We start from the raw sequence: 22944 nt of genomic DNA, 5'->3' as shown, positions 1-22944 counted from the left end.
CGGATGATTTGGTTTATGCGAAGGTTGGTAGGGTGGAAGGTGAGCACCAGGGGTGTTCTATCCTTGTTATGGTTGGAGGGGTGGGTCTGAGGGCGGATGTGCGGGATGTGGATGAGATGCATTGGAGGGCATCTTTAACCACGTGGGAAGGGAAATTGCTGTCTCTAAAGAAGGAGGCCATCTGGTGTGTTCTGTGTGGAACTGGTCCTCCTGGGAGCAGATACGGTGGAGGCAGAGCAATTGGGAATACGGGATAGCATTTTTGCAGGAGGTAGGGTGGGAAGAGGTGTAATCCAGGTAGCTGTGGGAGTCAGTGGGTTTGTAAAAAAATGTCGGTGTCAAGTCGGTCGTCGTTGATGGAGATGGAGAGGTCCAGGAAGGGGAGGGAGGTATCAGAGATGGTCCAGGTAAATTTAAGGTCTGGGTGGAATGTGTTGGTGAAGTTGATGAATTGCTCAGCCTCCTCGCGGGAGCATGAGGTGGCACCAATGCAGTCATCAGTGTAGCGGAGGAAGAGGTGGAGAGTGATGCCGGTATAATTACGGAATGTGGACTGTTCTACGTAGCCAACAAAGAGACAGGCATGGCTGGGGCCCATACGGGTGCCCATGGCTACCCTTTTGGTCTGGAGAAAGTGGGAGGATTCGAAGGAGAAATTGTTAAGGGTGAGGACCAGTTCGGCCAAACGAGTGAAAGTGTCGATGGAAGGGTACTGTTGGGGACGTCAGGCGAGGAAGAAATGGAGGGCTTGGAGGCCCTGGTCATGGCGGATGGAGGTGTAGAGGGATTGGATATCCATGGTGAAGATGAGGCTTTGGGGGCCCGGAAAATGGAAATCTTGGAGGAGGTGGAGGGCATGGGTGATGTCTCAAACGTATGTGGGGAGTTCCTGGACTAGGGGGAACAGGACAGTGTCTAGGTAGGTAGAGATGAGTTCAGTGGGGCAGGATCATGCTGAGACAATAGGTCGGCCTAGGTGGTCAGGCTTGTGGATCTTGGAAAGGAGATAGAACCGGGCAGTGCGGGGTTCCCGTATTATTAAGTTGGAAGCTGTGGGTGGGAGATCTCCTGAGGTGATGAGGTTCTATATGGCCTGGGAGATGATGGTTTGGTTCGGGGGTGGGGGTGGGGGGGGTTGCAGGTGGGGTGGTCATGGTCGAGGGGGCGGTAGGAGGAGGTGTCCTCGAGTTGGCGTCTGGCTTCAGCAGTGTAGAGGTCAGTGCGCCAGACTACCACTGCACCCCCTTTATCTGCTGGCTTAATGGTGAGGTCAGAATTTGAGTGGAGGACAGCGCGTTGAGGGTGAGAGGTTGGAGTGTGGGAGGGGCATAGACAAATTGAGGCGGTTAATGTCCCGGCGGCAGTTGGAAATGAAGAGGTCGAGGGCGGGTAATAGGCCAACACGGGGTGCCCAGGAGAATGGAGTGTGTTGGAGGCGGGCGAAGATCCCAGCTCCCAGTCTTGCCAAGTTTTCACCATCCCTCTAGACCTCCCCCTCACTGAGGACAAATGATCAGTCCTCAGCAAAGGACTCCCCTTCATCCCCCTCCGCCCACCCATCAATGAATTTAATACACGCCGTGATATCGAACACTTCTTCCGCTGCCTTCCAATCTTTAACAATCAGGACTCCCACCCACCTTCCGAGGACCCCTTTGCCTGCCTCCAACACACTCCATCCACCTGGACATCCCGTGCTGGCCTATTAACCGCCCGCGATCTCTTCATTTCCAACTGCCGCCAGGACATTAACTGCCTCAATCTGTCTACGCCCCTCCCCCACTCCAACCTCTCACCCTCACAACACGCTGCCCTCCACTCCCGCTCCTCCAATCCCGACCTCACCATTAAGCCAGCAGATAAAGGGGGTGCAGTGGTAGTCTGGCGCTGGCCGACCCATTGTCTCAGCATGCTCCTGCCCCACTGAACTCATCTCTACTTACCTCGACACTGTCCTGTCCCCCCCAGTCCAGGAACTCCCCATATATGTTCGAGACACTACCCATGCCCTCCACCTCCTCCAAGACTTCTGTTTCCCCGGCCCCCAAAGCCTCATCTTCACCATGGATATCCAATCCCTCTACACCTCCATCCGCCATGACCAGGGCCTCCAAGCCCTCCATTTCTTCCTCTCCCGACGTCCCCAACAGTACCCTTCCACCAACACTTTCATTCGTTTGGGCGAACTGGTCTTCACCCTTAACAATTTCTCCTTCGAATATATCCCACCACCAGGGATATATTTTCCTCCCCACCCCTTTCCGCCTTCCGCAAAGACCGTTCCCTCCGTGGCTAGCTGGTCAAGTCCTTCCCCGCCAACAACCCACCCTCCCGTCCTGGCACCTTATCCTGCCACCGCAGGAATTGCAAAACCTGCACCCACACCTCCTCTCTCACCTCCATCCAAGGCCCTAAAGGAGCCTTCCACATCCATCAAAGTTTTACCTGCACATCCAAGAATATCATTTATTGTATCCGTTGCTCCCGATGCGGTCTCCTCTACATTGGGGAGACTGGACGCCTCCGAGCTGAGCGTTTTAGGGAACATCTCTGGGACACCCACACCAATCGACCACACTGCCCTGTGACCCAACATTTAAACACCCCCTCCCACTCAACCGACGACATGGAGGTCCTGGGCCGCCTTCACCGCTGCTCCCTCACCACCAGATGGCTGGAGGAAGAACGCCTCATCTTCCGCCTTCGAACACTTCAACTCCAGGGCATCAATGTGGACTTCCACCAGTTTCCTCATTTCCCCTTCCCTTACCTCACCCCAGTTCCAAACTTCCAGCTCAGCACCATCCCCATGACCTGTCCTACCGGCAGCTCAGCACCATCCCCATGACCTGTCCTACCGGCCTATTTTCTTTTCCACCTATCCACTCCACCCTCCTCTCTGACCTATCACCTTCATCCCACCCCCATCCACCCATTGTACTCTTTGCTACCTTCCCTCGCCCTCTTCCCTGACCTATCTGTACTTTATGCTACTTTCTCCCCACCCCCACCCTCCTCTCATTTATCTCTCCACCCTTCAGGCACTCTGCCTGTATTCCTGATGAAGGGCTTTTGCCCAAAACATCGATTTTCCTGCGCCTCAGATGCTGCCTGAACTGCTGTTCTTTACCAGCACCACTCTACTCCAGACTCTGGTTTCCAGCATTTGCAGTCATTGTTTTTACCTTCACCTTCTGTATCAGACTGTTATGAGGGAACTTGTCAAAAGCCTTGCTAAAGTCTGTGTAGACAATATCCACTGCTCACCCTCATCAATCATCTTTGTCACTGCCTTAAAAGGTTTAGTCAAGTTCGTGGGACATAACCTTCCCAAAACAAAGCCATACTGCTTATCACTAAAAGGTTGATATTTTTCCAAATAGGAATAAATCCTGTCCCTAAGATCTTCTCCATTAATTTCCCTACCATTGATGTTAACTTGATCAGCCTGTAATATCGTGAATTATCCCTTTGCCCTTCTTAAATAAAGGAACAACCTTGGCTAATCTCCAGTCCTCTGAGACTCTCCTATCTAAAGAGGATACAAAGATTTCACACAAGACCTCAGCCATTTCCTCCCTTGCCTCCCTCAGCATTCTAGGATAGATCCCGTCAGGTCTTGGGGACTTATCTCTCTTCATGCTTTTCAAAACACCCAATGCCTTTTATTTTATTGACATGCTCAAAAATGTCAATGTACCCCTCTCCAAACTCACCATCTAACATGTCCTTCTCCTTTGTGAATTCCAATGTGCAGTACTCATTAATGATCTCTCCCACTTCTTCTGTCTCCACTCATAATAAATTCCGCAATTTTCAAGGCGATGTTGGGATCCATTGCCTTCCGTGTGGGCTGATCCTGCTCTAGACCAGCTACAGCTCTGTCAATCAGACTCTCGAGTAGAAAGTGCTCCTTTCTGTGTGAATGGTGGAATCTCAAAGTCAAGTTCAGGGATTCTGGTCGTAGCGTAGTCAGCTTTCACAACTTCATGGTTCAGGACCTCTTTGGAGGAAACACCAGAGTGTGTACCGGATTCCTTCCTCCTGTATCTTTCCAGCTGACTGAACCTCATTATTAACCCAGCCACAGCTCTCACAGGTAAAAGAACTCTCAATAATTCCTTTGAAGAATGGAATTTTAGTCAACAGCAACCGGGTCATCCCATTTTTCAGGCAGTTCATGCACGGACTTTCGATCAGGTTTAGTCCCGCATCCTTGCCTCCTAAATCCTCCTTTGGGCATCAGGCTTAGTGGTTAGCACTGCTGCCTCATAGCACCAGGGTCCCAGGTTCGATTCCAGCCTCTGGCGACTGTCTGTGGAGTTTGCACATTCCCCCCGTCTGCGTGGGTTTCCTCCAGGGGGTGCTCCAGTTTCTTCCCACAGTTCAAAGATGTGCAGATCAGGTGAATTGGCCATGGTAAATTGCCCATAGTGTTAGGTGCTTTCGTCAGAGGGAAATGGGTCTAGGTGGGTTACTCTTTGGAGGTTCGGTGTGGACTGGTTGGGCCGAAGGGCCTGTTTCCACACTGTAGGGAATCTAATAATTGCCTCCTTTGTCCTTGAGTGGACCTGACCTTTCTCTAGCTGTCCTCTTACTCCTTAGATACATATAAAATGCCTTGGGATTTTCTTGAATCCTGTTTGCTAAAGAGATTTCATGGCTCCTATTAGCACCACCACTGACCCCCACCCCCCCCCCATGAAAACCTCTTGTTTATGTTCTTTCCTGCTTTCTTAATATTTGAAGGCTCTGTCTGTTCCAGTTTCCTAAACCTTATGTATGCCTCTTTTTTTTTGACTAGGCTCACAATTTCTCTTGTCATCCCCTGAATCTTGCCTCCTTTATCCTTCATTTTCAGAAGAACACTGTTCCTAAATTCTAATCAACTAGTCTTTAAAAACTTCCCACAGGACAATGTGCATTTGGTTTCAAACAACTGCCCAAAATCTATATTCTCCAGTTCCTGCCTAATATTGTCATTGTTAGCCTTCCTTCAGTTTAGTCGTTTCACCCGAGGGCTGCTTTTATCCTTATTACTTAAGTAACTTAAAACTTAATGGAATTATGGTCACTTCCCAAAATGCTTGCTGACTGAAGCTTTGATCACCTGACTGGGTTAATTTCCCAATGCCAGGTGAAGTGTGTTTGTGGGGGTGACTTTTTTTTCTGGTTGTCCCTCGGTGAATTTTAGTACAAGGTCAAGTATGTTTGTGGGGTTTGGATTTGCCTGCTGTTCCTGTATATTTTGAGCATTGGTGGGAGGAGGGGCACATGAGGGGATTGACAAAAACGTTATAATTTGGTACGGGCACATGAGCAGCCATGAGTGCTATCTGGGGTCATACCTTGACAATGGAGACATGGAGGACCTTTTGAACTTATTTTCAACCCCCCCCCCCATTTAAAAAAAGAAACTGAAACTAATATGGTCTCACCAGCAACCTATACAGTAGTATCAAGTCTTCTCTACTTGAATACTCCAGTGGAATTGAAGTAACAGATCAGCCATGAGTGAATTGAATGACGCAATAGACTCTGGGGCTGTATGATCTAATCCTCTTCCTATTTTTTATGCCTTTACAGAAAATTGACAAGTATTGTTTATAAACAAAAGCAGAAATTGCTGGAAAATCTCAGCAGATCTGGTGGGCATCTGTGGAGAGAAATCAGTTAATGTTTTGGGTCCAATGATTTTTCTTCAAAATCGAAGACCCATTCTGATTTCCAGCATCAGCGGTTCTTCAGATTTTTTTTATTTAGTCTTATGAAGATTTATAATTTACCAATGCAGGCGCATACCTTATTTTTGCCATACATCATGTTTATTTTCTTTTTGTCCTCAAGATTGTTCAAATCATTTGCCCCCCCCCCCCACCCCCATTTCCATTGCACTGCAGAAGTAAATTTCTCATTTCAAGAATAAAAATCAAAACTTGCATTCTGTCTCTCTGGTACAGTGTCTTTGAGCTACAAATGTTAATTTCCATCATTGGTTTGGAAATTAGATAAATGGGTGAGAGTTGAGAACTGAAAATAAATCAGACACAGCCAAGTTCCATGTCAAGCACTATGAAGTTTGTTGAGTGGAGGTGAGGAAAAAGAGGAGTGTTTCCTCTATTGAGGAACATTGTGGAATATCAGCTTTATGAAAAGTTGCATCATCAGAAGAGGTGTGACAGAGCAACTGGAAGAAGGAATCGAGATGTAAGGAAATGTAGTTGAGATAACTGTGGGTGTCAGTGGGCATATAATGAATTCTTATATAACATATTCCTAGAAAGAAGTTGAGGAAGGGAAGAGAGATGAAAATTCAAAACCGAATATCTGAGATTTTCCACTTTGAATAGAGGGCAACAATACTGGAAAGAGAGATGAGGAAGGGAGTCAGAATAGGACTGGAATGAGGAATCTTCTACGCAACCTATAAAAATACAGGCATTGCTAGGACTCTTATCAGTGGAAATGAGTGAAGTTGAAGGAGAGGATGCTCAGTACGTGAACAAGTGCAGCCAACTGGAGGACAATTGTGATAATGGACAGATACTTGGATCTCTGTTATTTTTCCCACTTGTAATTTTCTGAATAGTTGTGCACAGAGGTAAATAACATTCTGTGTTGAAATTATATCAGGGATATTTAAAAATTTTTTACTTCTATTTCAATATCAAAATAAATACTGGAATAATTGACACTACAACTTTGTTTCTTCCTGAATGAACTTTCACCATGTGTCATTTATGTTGAACTTTACAACAGTTTTACCTTTTCAAACTCTGCAGGTGGTAAATAAAGATACCCCAAATCAAACCACAGACCGAAGTTACTGGGATACATTAAGACGTAACACCAGTCAAGCACTGTTTTCAGACCTTGCAGAGGTACAAAATCTGTGTGAAATCAAAAAACTTAAAGGTTTTCTAATTTTTTTTGTTCCAGATGCATTTTACATAGAATACAGTTATATTGTCACTTCGGTGTTACAATGTACAAATGGCAGTGCAACTGTTAAGTTAGGTCCCTAGACTTAAGGACTATGTAGTAGAGCAATGAAAAGTTGGAACTAATAATCCTGAGAATGGCAGTTTGAACATTTGATTTTTGATTTGAAAATCAAACTGATTTGAAGCAAAAGGCAAATCTAAGCAGCTGACTGTCAAAATTGGCGTAGAAGAATGCAAAATATGAGCTGAATTTTTGATTTTTATGGAGGCCTATCTCTGCGAGGCTGAGTTAGTGTTTTTGTGTGATTATCTGAAACTCACTTTGTTAGCTTGACACCGTGCTTCTGTGTCACCCTTCTCATCTAATGCTAGCCAAAAGTACTCATTGCTGCCATAATATCTTGGAATCCCTAGTGCAGTGCCATATTTAAAGGACAATTTGCACGCATCTGGCTGAGGAGCAAACCCTGGTGGGCACTTGCATTCAGAGGACAGCCAAAATCCAGAGACCTGCCTAGCCTCTGATGGGAGAGGACTCCATATTATTGGCAATTTATGACTTCCTTGATGTGCTCAAGCAGACACAAAAGGAGCAGGAAAGTTTGTTGGGAGCACTAGGAATCCTGACACACAAATGCAAAACTGCAGCAATATGCTTAGGGGCCTGCTGCCTCAGGCTTGCACATATTTTGCTGCTTCCATGACGTTTCGGGCATTTATAACTATATCACTCTAGCCATCTGCATGAACAGCAAGGCAACATGCTGGAACAAAGAACATTGGCATCACTCCAGCTGACTCTTCAGAAGGAAACAAGACAGTTCCTATAGGCAACAGGCGAAGCAGGAACCTCATACAGACCCTCCAGAAGTCTGAGGGCACTCCAGAGCTGCCCAAGCTTCCACCTTCACGTCTACAATAGGAGTCCAGGCCGAGGAGGATGCACCTACCTCTGGTTGGACGCGCTCCACATGTTTGGGTTCTCGAGCATTGCCAACCAAAATCCAAAGCTTGTGGACTGCACCAAAGGGCTCCCTCCACTCCAGCTGTTGAACATGAGATAGCACTGTGATAGTCCTCACTTTTGCCAAAGAAATAAGACAACCTTTCTGAGCACACGGTAGCACCAGTGGCTTGTTACGTAAATGCATTATTGCATTTGTAAGTTTATGTTTACTTTTCTTCAGCTAAGTACATGAGTATCCATTTAGCCATTGCTATAGCACTGAAGCCTTAATTCTACACAGCATTTCATTGAGTGTGATTCGAGATGTGGGAGATCAGGGAAAATTTGAATGTTCCTGGGGACTGTCTGCAGGGAATGCATTTTGTTGCAAATTCTAAGGGAGGATGGCCTCTCAGAGCAGTATAGCACCAACAGCCAGGTTTCTGGAGCCATGACTGACTCTACTGTAATGAGGGGAATATCAGGTTCCAAGATTGATGGTAATGGGACTCTAGTCTGGGGCACAGACAGACATTTCTGCTGCCGTCAGCAACACATTAGTTTAGAATGTTGCCTTCCTGCTGCCAGAGTCAAGGAAGTCTCAGAAAGGATGCAACATTCTGAACGGAGGAAGTGACCAGCTGGAAGTTGTTGTGCACATCGGAAAGGGAAAAGGGATGAGGTTCTTCAGAGAGAATATAGGAAACTGGGCAGAAGGTTAAAGAGTAGGTCTCCGAAGGAAGTAATATCTGGACTACTACTGGTGTCATGTGCTAATGAGAGTGGAAATAAGAGGAGAGAGTTGAAAGCATGGCTAAGGAACAGATGTGGGGGGCAAGGGTTCTCAAATTTGGATCATTGGGATCTCTTCATGTGTAGAAATGACCTGTATAAGTGGGATGGAGTATATCTGAATTGGAAGGGGACCAATATTATTGTCGGGAGGTTTGTTAGTGATACTTGGGAGGCTTTAAGCTAGTGGTGGACAGGATGAGGAGGTGTGTGTGTGTGTGTAACCAGTGATAGTGAGGAACGTGAAAAGGCTGAGGCTGGTGCAATAGATAAGGGGAGCAAGTCAAATAATCAAAGCAGATGAGGTAAAACTGATAAACTTTACTTCATTTACTTAATACAAGAGGTCTGACAACCAAGACAGATGAACTTCAGACATGATTGGGAACATGGGATTGGGGAATCGTAGCTATTATAGAAAAGTAGCTCAGGACTGGCAGCTTAATGTTCTGGAGTACAGGTGCTATGGGAAGGATAAAAAGTTGGGTAAGAGAGGAGGGTAGGTGGCATTTTTGTTTAGGGATAACACTAAGACTGTACTTAGGATATTTGTGGGAGATTGTCCAGTGAAGTTATATAGGTGGAACTGAGAAATAACAAATGGAAGATCAGTTTGTTCGGGATTGGGGTGCTCTCATTTGTCTGTTTTACTGTATGGATACTGTGTGATGCTGTTGCCATTTTTAGCGCCTCAAATCATTTGAAATTGAAGCCCCTCCCTCAGAATAAAACACTTACTCCTCCAATCTCAGGTGTGGTCACAGCAATTTTCATCTTCATTGATATTTGAAATCTTGATATTTTGATATTGATATTTTCCACATAGTGGTCACTCATTAAGCAGAGAGTTTCAGGCTCAGCCTCTTACTGTTGGTGAACTCCCAAATGAACGTATCTTTCTTGGTAGACCTCCCCAACAACCCCGTAGGTTTTGAACTTCCCAAGTGCCACACCAAACCCCTCTATCTAAATCCTTATCTGCCAATCTTAACCATCCCCAAGCCTCAGACATATTTAACAAGCATCTTAGATGTAGTAATGTGTTGTTTTTACCTCCACTCCCACATGAAAGCCAATGTGCTGCTGACCCTCAATGAGACCCCCTCCCATTCAAAGCTCAATTGTCTTTGTTGTTGTTGTTGTTGAGCTGTCACCACCCTCCTTTATAAGTAATCCCCCTTGCATTCAGCATTCTGTCCCAATTGTAACTGTATTTACTGGCTCTTTCCTCTGTCCATTCTTCCTACCTCTCATCATTAGCCTCACCCCCATCTCCTTGACTTTATTGGATGGACCCTTAGGATTGACCATGGCACACTCTGTTGAGCTACTTAGCTGGACAGCTCAAAAGAATGAGTGACCATGTCTGATATCTATACAGCTTTCCAACTGACTTCATGCAATTGGTTGCACTGGACCAACAGGACTGACTGTGGCCTACTCACCAGATTGTAAAGATAAGAACCCTTTGACCATGACCACTTCCAAGCAGCCAGCTAACTGACTGTGCCTAAATCCCTCATGATATTAGAAGCTACCCTTGACTTACAGTATTAGAGCCCTTAATAAAGGATTGATTGACGGCTATTCCCCTTAGATTTTGAGACACGGCCATTTGTTTGAAGCACATGCAGTGTATTTGGTGCTTACATGTTTGGCACATGGGGCAGGTGTGACACTGATGTGACACTGTTTCCTATAACAGCATGTTTCATTCCCTGATGACTGCTGACGAGCTCTGTGTTTGTGCTGAAAGGCAAGGCAAGAATATTGTGAACGTTAGCTTTTGCTAAGGGGATAAAGCAAAAGAGATCAAGGCAAGGATGCTGTGCATATTGAAATAGGTAAAAAGTGAATGAGTGCTAAGAGCAGGCAAGGAGGCATGAGATGCTGCCCGGTACAGTTCATGATCAGGGTGCTCGTCCCTGCATGTAAAATATTCTGGCAGCAGCATTCCAACGAGAGGTGGCACTGCACTCCAAAGTTAATATTGAAGTGCAGAAAAAACTGTTAGTGAGTTGGGGATGTGCCCTGATGATGCAGTGAGGCTGGTACATGAGGTGCCAACAGCCATGGACATGGTTGTATGCAGTCTGTCTGTGGAGCATGCCCTGAGATGGTGGTGCTGGGAGGTCTAGAGGAGCAGACAGTGAATTTGGGTTTCAGTGTAACTAATATGACTTACCAGACCTTTATTAAAAGACTAGTATTTCTTTTTCTTTCCACTAATGACATGACATCAGATGTGCGACTGTGCATGTGCAGGTAAATTAGTGGCCATTTTTACTTACAGCATACCTTTGATTTATCGTTGTCACATGTACTTGACATAGAGTGAAAAGTGTTGTTTTGTTTGCTACAAAGGCAGATTGTACCATACAAAGTGCATCAGCGTAACAGAACGGAGTTCAGAATACAGTGTTACAGCCGCAGAGAGAGAGAGAGATGAGAATTAACATTTGGCAGGTCCATTCGAAAGTCTGATAGTAGCAGGAAAGTAGCTGTTTTTGAATTATTCATATGTGAATTCAAACTTTATCTTCTTCCTGACAAAAGAGAGTATAACCAGTGTCAGAGGGGTCTTTGATTATGTTGGTTGCTTTCCCGAAGCAGTGAGAAGTACAAATGGAGTCAATGGATGGAAGGCTGGTTTTTCTGATGGACGAGGTTGTATTCATGTCTGTCTGTAGTTTCTTGCAGTCTTGGGAAGAGCAGTTGCTATACCATTCTGTGATGCATCCAGATAAGACACTTTCTGTGGTGCATCAATAAAAATTAGTAAAAATCCTTGTGGACATGCCAAACTTCCTTAGCTTCCTGAGGAAGTAAAGGCGATGTTGTGCTTTCTTGATTGTCATTTAGACGTGTAGATTAGAACAGATTGTTGGAGATTATCACTACCAAGTACTTCAAGCTCTCGACCATTTCCACCTCTCCACTTTTGATGCAGATCCACTCCATTTCTTGAAGTCAGTGACCAGGTCCTTCATTTTTCTGATGTTGATGGAAAAATTGTTGTCTTTCCACCATGCTGCTAAACACTCCGTCTCTTCCTAGTATTCTGTCTTGTTGGTTGAGATCTGACCTACAACCGTGGTATCATTGGCAAACTTTAAAATAGAGTTGGAGTGGAATTTGGCCATAAAAAGCTGAATCTAGACTGAAACCTCATTAGAACAACTGCAATGGCATTAAAAATACTCATGTTATTGGTTAAATTTATGAACTTTACACTTGCTCTGTGTAAGCATGCTTGCATTCTTGCAATTTACACCTTCACATGAGTATGTGGAACACATGACCTGTTCCTTCAACGGTAACTTTGCAGGCTATAAATTGTTCGCATTGCAACCAACTGAATATCAGTTTATCAAATTTCTAATCAGCTGTTTTGTACAATTTATTGCAATCAAAGCTTATGTATTTTGTTTCCACCATATCACAAGTATTTTCAAATGCAGTAACCACTCAAAGGCTCATTTCCATTTGTTAGTTATCGCATTACGGAAGAGCACGGTGTGCATTTCTCCAAAACTGTCATAATTGAGTTTAAGATGGGATTTCAGTAAACGTGTCACCTAGTACTTTTGCTTTCTATAACAGCAGCAGTAACATGTAGGCTTCGCACAATATTTTCAACTTGGAGAGTTTAAAGTAGAGAAGAATGGAGACTTTGGATTTACATTCTTGGAAAATTAGTGCCAACTCACTGCCCAATGACTGGCACCACCTTAACAGCCATTCACAAATCAGTGCCTGTCCAACTTGCGACTTACTTTTGCCGGAGGTATAGAGTACAAAATCAAGTATATGACATTAAACCTTTATAAATCACTGGTTAGACTGAGACTATTCCACCAATATGCCAATTTTATCCAAAGACTACCTCACTTGAGAAAAATCCACCCTTGATTTCCTATCTCTGGCTCAGGGAGAATACAGGAGGGTGTTGTTTGGATGCAAGAGGTTGTTTTGGCGAAGTGGAAAATCAGAAATTGCTAGAGATCTGTTAAAGTTAACCAGAGGACTACGTTATTAATTTTTATTAAAGTTTCCTGACCATTCCCCAGGATGGAATGAATGCTGATTGTGGTAAACCACAGCAGGGGCAACTTTGGGACTGGACTTGTAAGAGTAATCTTATGACAAGGGATCAATGAATCCACAGCCTCCGATTTATTATGCTGCTTGTCTACTATGCAGTATTGGATGAACAGATGCAAAATAAGAAATTGCTGGAAAAACTCCATTTTGGCAGCATCTATGAAGGGAAGAGCTAAAGTTGTCATCACATGGGCTGCTGCCACAAACAACCCATTGTCAGCCACTAATGGCCCACATTAGCAGCTATCCGTTCTCTCAGCCTGACCTTTACCCATTACTTTGTCCACCAACAGTTTTTCCCTCTTTCTCCCTGGGCTCTATCACCACCCCTTCTCTATCATGTATGACAAATTTTTCCTAGCTACAATCAGTTCTGAAGAAGGGTTACTGGATCCCAAATATTAACTCTGCTTTCTCTTTTCTGCTTTCAGCTGCCAGAGCTGCTGAGTTGTTCCAGCAATTTCTGATTTTGTTTGATTTCCATCACACACCATTCTTTGGTCTTTTTGGATAAGCAGATGTTACTTTCAGTCAACAATTAAGAATACTAAAACCATTGTCTTCTAAATGTACACAAACTGCTTTCATTAATAAGACCACAAGACTATCAGAAATAGGAAAGGAGTAGACCGTCTGGCCGCTTGAACTTGCTTATCCTTCAATAGGATCAATGTTGATCCAGACATTTCCCATTGTGACAATGCTGCCCCTTTAACAAGGTTATTTTGTCCTTAGTTTTTTTTTCCAAGCAAGGTCATAAAGACAGAGGTGTTGAAATGTCTGGGCAAGAGCTTAGTTTAATAATGGCAGGGGCATGTTCAGTTTTCCCAGTTCAGGTTTTTATTAGTTTCTTTTAGTTGTAACAATGAGAAGCTGCTGCAGTGGAGGATGGTTCCTAACTAGCTTTCTCTCTAAAATCTCTTCTGTCTGTAAGAACCTGAATTTGAATTTACCCCTTACCAAGTGGTGTGTTTATGGGATGTTGCAGGAATTGGAATGGCTGCTTGATTAAGTTGCTCTAATGAGTTGGTTGGGTTTTCAAATAGTTGTTATTCTAAATTGTTTTCTTTTGTTTGTGTTTCAACTGTGTTTAAATAAATTCTGTTTGCTTAAAGCTGAGTAGTTTGCCTAGCTGGGTCACTCTCTAAAATCCATTTCACATCTGCCTTTAAAATAAGAAAACGTTAGGATCCAGGCCACCACCTTAAAATATTTTGATGGAGTCTGGCCTGGTCCATCATAATCCTGACCACTTTCCTACCCTGTCCCTGTAATCATTGATTTTCTGACTGATCAGAATCTATTTATTTTTCTCAAATTTGCACAAGAACTCTGTCCCCACAGCTGTCTATGTCAAGGAGTTCCAAAGTGTCTCAACCCTCAAAGAAGAAAGTCTTTCTCATCTCATTCATAGTCAGAAGTCAGTGACACCAGGTTATGGTCCAACAGGTTTATCTTAGGAATCTTGAGCTTTCAGAGTGCTGCTCCTTCATCACCTGACCTTGTCCACATCTGTCCTCCATCATCACCTTGACATCATCTCAGTCATATATTGGCACTCTGAGACTACGCTATCTGGTCCGAGACTATCCCATGAGGGGGAAACATCCTCTCAGCATCTACCCTGTCAATATTCTACATTCTTCTTAGTGTGGAATGTACATTAAAAATACAATGTATTCTTAATAAATATTCTAAACATACATTAAGAATCCTGTATGTTTTAATGAGATCACCGCTCACTCTTCTAAACTCTAGTATGTAGAGTCCCAATCTGTTTAGGCTTTGCTGAAAGAACATCCCTCCTTACTGGAGATGATTCTAGAAAACCTTCTCTGAACTGCCTCCAATGAAATGATATTTTTCCCTAAGTAAGGTGATCAAAACTGCTCACAGTACTCTAGATGGTACTCCTTCAGTACCTTTCCCACATTATACTCTTTTTGCCACATTTTGCCCATTTACTTAACCTATCAATATCTCTCTGTAAACTGTATTTCTCTTGCAATCTGCCTTTCCAACTATTTAGTGCCCACCTGGAAATGTCTGTATCCATTTCCTTCCTCCAAGTCATTATTATATTTTGTAAACAGTTGCAGTCCGAGTACTGATGATCCCAATAGAATCCCACTGGTCATGGGTCGCCAACCTGAGAAAAAAACCTCACTTTCTGTTTCTTGCCTATTAGCCAATTCTCTATCCATACCAATATACTGCCTCCAACACAGTGGACTATGTCTATGACTTAATCTTGTGGGAGGTGCCTAGACAAACGTGTCCTGGATTTCAAAAACAACACGCCTGGTTCCCTCTAACCACCCTGGGTAAGACTTCCTTGAAAAAACCCTACTAAATTAGTCAGACAAGATTTCCCTTTCATAAGCCAAGTTGACTTTGCATGATTAGATTATGATTTTCCAAATGTGCTGCTATTACTTGCTTAATTGATTCCAATACTTTTCCAACAATGCATGTTAAGCTAATTGGCATATAGTTACCCACTTTTTGACTCCATCATCTCTTTTCTGGATAGGGGTTAGTATTAAAAATGTCAGTTTTCTAACTCTGTTACTTCTGTATGCAAGGATTGTTGGAAAATTATAACCAGTGCAGCCACTGTCACTACCTCTTTTAAGATTCTAGGATGCAAGCCATCAGGGCTTGGGGACTTCTCTACGTTTATCTTCATTCCACATTCTGACCATTTTTGCCACCAGAAAACAAACAACCCCATGACTAACCTGCAATCTTACCTGCTGCTTTACCTTTGATATTCTAATTTTCCATGCAACTGGAACCCCCCAAACTATTTAGTTTAAAATCCTATCGATAGCCCTGGTCATGCCATTTACCAGGATACTGGTCCCAGCATGATTGAGGTGAGACAAGATTAGAGTGGTGCCGAAAAATGATTCTTGATGAAGGGCTTATGCCTGAAATGGCGATTCTCCTGCACTTTGGATGCTGCCTGACCTGCTGTGCTTTTCCAGCACTACACTCCCGACACTATTTATAAAATCCCTTATCATCTGCAAATATGTTAAAACTCAACACCCTAAAACCCCTCCCTGTGTTGTGGAAGAACAACGCAGCCCAAAAGCCCCTGGACCTACCTGGATCCAGGAACCATAGGGGATCCTGTGTGGGTGTTGTAAGGACTTTTGGAGCTGCTAGCAATGTCAGACAGTGGGAAATTCTGCTTACTGGCTTGCATTGCCTCCATGTCTAGTGATGCCACAATTTTTAAATTCACACTCTTGGCATTGTCCTTCCTTTCTCCAACAACCACCTGCAGCCCCACAATTCTTCAGGATCTCTGAAATAGGATCTGGAGAGACTAATTTATGAGAAACTCCATGTGATAACAGAACCTGACCCCCTCAGTTTATAATGAGATGTTTAGCCAGAATTTGAGTAAACTAAAACCAGTTGTGGTTACCCGAAGGCATGTGCAGCCATCCAAGCTCTTTAGTAGCAGTTACAGTCCATTAATGTTCTAGAAGCCAAGCTAAAGAAAATAGCATCCTGATCCAAAAGCTGAGAATGAACTGCTGCAGCTGGTTCTGTTATTTGAAGATAATATTGGTTTTTTAAACCATCCAGATTGAGTTGAGAGGGTTCTGCATTCTAGTTTTGATGACGACGCCAAGTGGAACAGGTTGGTCAAGTTTTGGCTAATTCTGAGAAGAGGAGCAATAAATTTGAGACAAAAGCAGAGTTTTAAAGGATTTTGTGACTGTGTTTCTTGCCTAGGTATGCTCTGGACTGAGTTTATAAGATGTGCCTTAATTATCTGCCATTTAGTGTGAAATTTGTAGTGTATAATCAGTTACAATTTGTGTGTTAATTGATGTTTAAAGCAAAGTGATTCTGGATATTAGGGTATAGGAAGTTATCTAAAATGGTATTTAGTGTTTGTATTGAGTTTTATGTAGTAAAAATTGTTTTAAACTGTAGAATCTTGTGACTTATTCTTTTAGTAAATAACTGTTAGTTTGGATTTCATGATTTATAAATAAATTAGTTAGTGATCCCTACTGAGAAAGTAGTACCCATGTTTCATCACTTCTGGCCTTTGTGTATCCCCAATTTTATTTACTCCACCAATAATAGCTGTGTACTCGGCTACCTGGGCCCAAAGCTCTAGTATTCCTTCCATTAAATTATCCATCTCTCTACTTCTCCATCTTCTCTAAAACCTACCCCCTTTAATGATGATTATGGTCACCTGTCCTACTATTACTTAAAATGGTTACAATGCAGAAGGAAGCCATTCTTCTCATTGTTTCCATGCTCGCCCTTTGCAAGGGCAACTCAGCTGGTATTAATGTAATAATAGAACATCGAACATTACAGCAGTGGAAGAGGCCCTTCAGCCCACAGTCTCTTGTGCCAAACATGATGCCAAATTAAACTTATACCTTCTGCGTGCCCTTGGTCCATGTCCCTCCATTCCTTACATAATCATGTGTTTATCTGAAAGTCCCTTAAACACCCCTACTGTATCTACATCCAGCACCACCTGTGGCAGTGCGTTCCAGACTCCTACCACTCTGTGTAAATAAAAAAACTTGCCCCTCACATCTCCTTTGAATGTTCCCCCTCTCACCTTAAATGTATGCCCCCTAGTATCTGGAGGGAAAAGATTCTGACTGTCAACTCTGTCTATACATCTCATAATTATACTGACTTCCAGCAAGCCTCCCCTCAGTCTTTGCCACTCCAGTGAAAACAATCCAAGTTTTTATAGCCTATTCTTATAGCTTGTCAAATTCTGAATTGTTAATGGGGTCGTGTGTACAACATTGGGACAGTTAACTACTATAATTACAAACTGCTTTTGGAAGATTCAGAGATCAGATTGCTGGGTAGGATTCAGATTAGAACTGGGGGTATGTGAATGCTGTTATCAATAGTGAAAGGCAAAAGAGAGCCCACATTCTGAAAAAAAGTCATACGTTTGCATGAGAAATTAGGCAGGTGAGGCAGACTTTGAAGCATACTGCAGCTTCTGTTTCTGCTTCTGCAACTGGCTATCAAAATATACTATAAAAAGCACTTGCTATCCGTCACCTCCAAATTTCATTGTTTGATATCCCAAAATCAGGGAAATTTGGACAGATGCAATTGAACTTAAATTGAGCTTTTTTTTTCCTTCTAGTTAACCACATTTATTTAAGTTCACATTTTAAAAAATATGTTTGTGCCATTTTGTATTACTCCTGATTTTCCTTGTGGTATTAGTTTACTTCTGATTTTCGGTACCTGTTTTGGTTTATCTTCAGTTATCAGTTTTATACCAACTATCGGATTTGTAGTCTCTTCAATTTATAATTTTGTTTCTTGGTATTTTATTTTTCTGTCAGCAACTAATGGTTTTGATTCATATTAAAATCACAGAATGACAGCACAGCAGGACACTGTTCAGCCTGTGCCAGCTTTAGTAAAGCTAACCAATTAGTCCCACCCTCGAGAGATATGTTATTAGTTTTTCCTACAAGTATGTATCCCTATCCTTTTTAAAAGTTACCATTTGGATTGCAAGAAGTGTGATTTTTTTTTTTTATTTAAACATTTTCTATGTTGTTTCTGGTTCTTCTACAATTTACCTTAATTCTCTGGTTATTGACCCTGCCGGAAACCATTTCTCCTTGGTGCCACTCTCAAAATCGTTGCAATTTTAGATACTTCAAAGAAATATCCTCTTGATCTTCCCTGCTCTAAGACAACCAATCCAGCTTCTGCAGTTTCTCCACATAACTGAAGTTCTTTATCCTTGGTACTGTCCTAGTATATTTCTCCTGCACTCTCTCCAAATCCTTGCTATTCTTCCTGAATTGTAGTATGCAGAATTGAATAATAGACTAACTGAGACGTAGCCAATGTGTCACGAATGTTTAGGACAATTTGATCATGATTTTCCCTTTATCCAGGTCACATTACTTTTAGACGAGAGAGAAGTTATGCAACGGAATGGTAAACATATCATGCAAATGTTTGTGGAATAAATCATTGTGAAAACACTAATTTAAAAATAAAATGCATGAGATTCATCTAAAATCAATAGCTCAATGTAAATTATAAAACACTTCAGATTGAAGGAAATGTGGGAGACTGAATAAAGTAAAAAAGTTGTCATTTTGAAAGAATAAGTTTGAGTTTTGGAATACAGAGTTCAGTCCTGGCCTCTGTGCTAATAGAAGGACGTTGTGAAACTTGAAAGGGTTCAGAAACCATTTACAGGGGGAAGCCAGGGTTGGAGGGTTTGAGCTATAGGGAAAGGCTAAGAGGCTGGGGCTATTTTCTCTGGAGCATTGAAGGCTGAGGAATGACATTTTAAAGGTTTATAATATCACGAAGAGCATAGATAGGATGAATAGTAACAGTATTTTCCCCAGTGTAGGGCAGTCCAAAACTAGAGGAAGAAGGTTAAATGTAAGAGGGGAAAGATTTATAAGGGACCTAAGGGGCAACGTTTTCACACAGGGTGATGGAATGAACTGCTAGAGAAAGTAGTGGATGCTGGTAGAATAACATTTCAAAGGCATCTGGATGGGTATGTGAGGAGGAAGGGTTTAGAGGGATGTGGGCCAAATGCTGGCAAATAGGATTAGATTAATTTAGGATTTCTGATTAGCATGGATGAGTTGAATGGAAGGGTCTGTTTCTGTGCTGTATGTCTCTATGACTGTAAATCTTTATTTTTATGTAATATGAATGCATAGTGGAGAGGAGCATGCAAACAAATGTACTTGAAGCTTTGAGAGAAGAGAGTTCAGTGGAAAACAGAAAAATACTCATTGTGCAGAAGATGGAAATGAGAGAAGAATTGTCTATGAGACAAACAGGAGTATGGAGAGGTGCTAGATGAGACTCGCCAGTTATGAGTGCAGTATTTTGAAAGACATGTTTACTTTATAAAGTTGGTAGTTCTTTAGGGAAAGTGTTTTGATTAAATTGGAGAATTTTGATTCCAACAAGCAGACTTCGCACGTAAGGTTTACAAACGGATTTTTAAAAAATGTTTAGACCAGAAATATTTTAAAGCATGATGTACTAAGATCATTTTTATTTGTTTTGTTTCAGCGTGCAGAGGAAAATTTCTTTGTAGATACTACATTACTTGTGCATTTTTTTGGAAGGAGAGGCAAAGCGGAGCTGAATTTTGATGATTTTTACAAGTAAGTCATCAACTGAAAGTCTCCAAATTTAGTTGTGCTTGCTAATTTCATGATTAACTAGCTTTCATATATTAGTGTTATATTCAGCACATTTATAGTTTTTTTGATTTTTTAAACAGTTTTATATTTAGATATGAAATTGAAATATAGGACTAAATGAAGGCCATTCAGCCCATCAATTCCGCTTCATTCAATTGGATCATATCTAATCTAACAGCCCTCAATTCCACTTTTCTACCTTATCTCATACCAATTGATTACGTTATTGGTCTGCTGATCTCAGCCTTGAATATACTTAAGAATTAATACTGTACCCAGTCTCTACAGTGCTCTATGGTAAAAGAATTCCACTCATTTACTACCTTCAGAGAAGAAATTCCTCCTCATCCAGGTCTTAAATCGGTGACTCCTTGCTCTGAGATTATTGCCTCTAGTCCTAGAATCTCCCACAAGGGGAAATAACCTCTCTATATCTAGCTTGTCAAGCCTCCTGAGAAACTAATTTGTTTCAGTAAGGTTGCCTCTCATTCTCATAAACTCATGTACAAGGCTAACCTAGTCAACTTCTCCTTATGAAATCCCTCCACAGCTGGACTCAACCTAGTGAACCTTCTCTGGACTGTCCAATGCCAGTATATTTTTTCTTGGTTCAGGGGCCTAAATCTGTTCAAAATATTCTAGTTGTGGTCTGACTAGTGCCTTGTATAGTTTCAGCAAGGTTTCCTTATTTTTATAAATCTAATCCCTTTGAAACAAAGGACTGCGTTCCATTTGCCTTTCCTATTACTTGTTGACTTTGAATGGTATCTTTTTGTGATGCATGCTACAGGACCTCCATGGCCCTCTATAGCTTCTTGCAGTCTTTCTCCATTTAAATAGTATTCAGCTCCTTTATTTTTGATGCAAAAATGCATAAGCTCACATTTTTGCATGTTGCGTTCCATCTGCCAGATTTTGCCTTCTCAACTAGCTTGTCCAGATCCCTCTACAGACTGTGTGCTATCCTTGCCAATTGCTTTAACTATTTTTGTGTCGTCCAAAAGCTTGGTAACGGCCCATCCACTCTCGTTGTCCAAGTTATACGTAAATAATTGTGGCTTCAGCATTGACCCAAGTGGGACTCCACTAATTACAGTTTACCATCCTGAAAATCCTCCCCTTATTATAAGTCCTGTCTTCTAATTGTTATTCAATCCTCTATCCATGCTATACCACATCTGGTATCCCATGGGCCCTGATCTTAGTAAGTATTCTTATATGAATTGACTTATTAAATGGTCTTTTGAAATCTGAATATGTTACATCTACTAGTTCTCCTCTATCTCTCTGCTTGTTATCTCCTCAAAGTCTTCAATAAATATTTCAAGGATCATTTCTCTTCAGGAAGCCATGCTAACTGTATTGTATATCTCCAAAGGCTATGTTATTATATCATTTATAATATACTCTTAACATTTTCCTAATGACAGATGTTAAGTTCGCTGGCCTGTATTTATATATATTTTAGTCCCCCATTTTGAATAAAGCTGTTACATTGGCAGTTTTGCAATCCTTTGAAACTTCTCCAGAATGTAAGGGCATTGGAAGATTACTACCGGTGTGTCCACTACCTCCATAACAACTTACTTTATTATCTTAGAATGCAATCCATTATGCAAGTAGATCTATTGGCCTTCAACTCCATTTGTTTCATCTGTACTTTGTTTCAGTGATATTTATTGTATTTACTTCCTCCATACCTTTTGCCCCTTCATTTATTCTTTTCTGAAATGCTGTTAATGGTCCACTGCTGTGAAGACTGATGCAAATTATTTATTCAACTCCTCTGTCACTTCCTCATTCCTCATTATTAATTTTCCTGTCTCATTCCTCTGAGCTATGTTCACTCTGGCCTCTTTTTTTTCATATGTTTAAAGAAGATTCTACTGTCCATTTTTATATTCCTTGTCAGTTTACCCTTATTATTTTTTGTTCCTCCGTTATTATTTTTAATTACGTTTTTGGGGCCTTTAAAATTTACCCAGTCTTCTGGTTTACCACTAATCATTGTTACATTGTATATTTTTCTTTCAATTTGAAAATATCCTTAACTTTCTTGGTTAACCATAATTAATTTACTTTAGAGTGGTGCTGGAAAAGCACAGCAGTTCAGGCAGCATCCAAGGAGCAGAAAAATCGGCGTTTCAGGCAAAAGCCCTTCATCAGGAATAGAGACAGAGTGCCTGCAGAGTGGAGAGATAAATGAGAGGAGGGTGAGGTTGGGGAGAACTCTGCCGGTGTAGGTTGGGGAGAACTCTATAACTCTGCCAGTTTTGGTGTGATCTGCAAACATACCAATCAGACTACCTACATTTTCCTCCAGCTCATTTATATACATTACAAACAACAGAGGTCCAGCACTGTTGCTGCGGAATATACTAATTATCTCCATTGCAAAAGGCACTCTTGCATTGCTAGTCTCTGTCTTCAGTGGCCAGGCCACTTTTGTATCCAAAACGAAGGACCCGATACCCAGCATGAGCAAAACTAATATAGTGTACAAAATCCCATGCAAGGACTGCACAAAACACTATATAGGACAAACAGGAAGACAGCTAACGATCCGCATCCACGATCATCAACTAGCCACGAAACGACACGACCAGCTATCCCTAGTAGCCACACAGGCAGACGACAAGCAACATGAATTTGACTGGGACAACACTACCATTATAGGGCAAGCGAAACAAAGAACAGCCAGGGAATTCCTAGAAGCATGGCACTCATCCACAAACTCCATCAACAAACACATAGACCTGGACCCAATATACCGGCCACCACAGCGGACAGCTGAAACTGACAACCAGAAGCGGCAGGGACAGGCCACTATAAACACCGGAGGAAACACCACAGAAGCGCTTCACAGGAAGCTCCCAAGCACTGAGGATGTCACCTAGACAGAGGACGAAACGTTTGCAACAAAAACTTCCAGCACGGC

At 42.2% G+C, this 22944-nt stretch overlaps 1 protein-coding gene across 8 annotated transcripts in view; it reads left to right on the top strand.

The window, feature by feature from the left end:
* micu3a (mitochondrial calcium uptake family, member 3a) overlaps positions 1 to 22944 on the top strand; it is a 198456-nt gene that overhangs the window by 103799 nt on the left and 71713 nt on the right. For 5 of the 8 annotated variants that reach the window (XR_006311711.1, XM_043690248.1, XM_043690223.1 and 2 more), the window contains 2 exons: positions 6783 to 6881; positions 19873 to 19967. Coding sequence is in view for 7 of the 8 variants with exons in the window: in XM_043690248.1 (XP_043546183.1) it covers positions 6783 to 6881; positions 19873 to 19967 (194 nt within the window). In the remaining variant the exon portion in view is untranslated. The remainder of the gene's footprint in view (positions 1 to 6782; positions 6882 to 19872; positions 19968 to 22944) is intronic. The other 3 variants (XM_043690259.1, XM_043690279.1, XM_043690270.1) reach the window with 1 other exon arrangement.

Source organism: Chiloscyllium plagiosum, chromosome 1, assembly GCF_004010195.1.
Source record: "Chiloscyllium plagiosum isolate BGI_BamShark_2017 chromosome 1, ASM401019v2, whole genome shotgun sequence".
Lineage (NCBI taxonomy): Eukaryota > Metazoa > Chordata > Chondrichthyes > Orectolobiformes > Hemiscylliidae > Chiloscyllium > Chiloscyllium plagiosum.
This window is presented reverse-complemented; position numbering and strand designations above follow the sequence as displayed.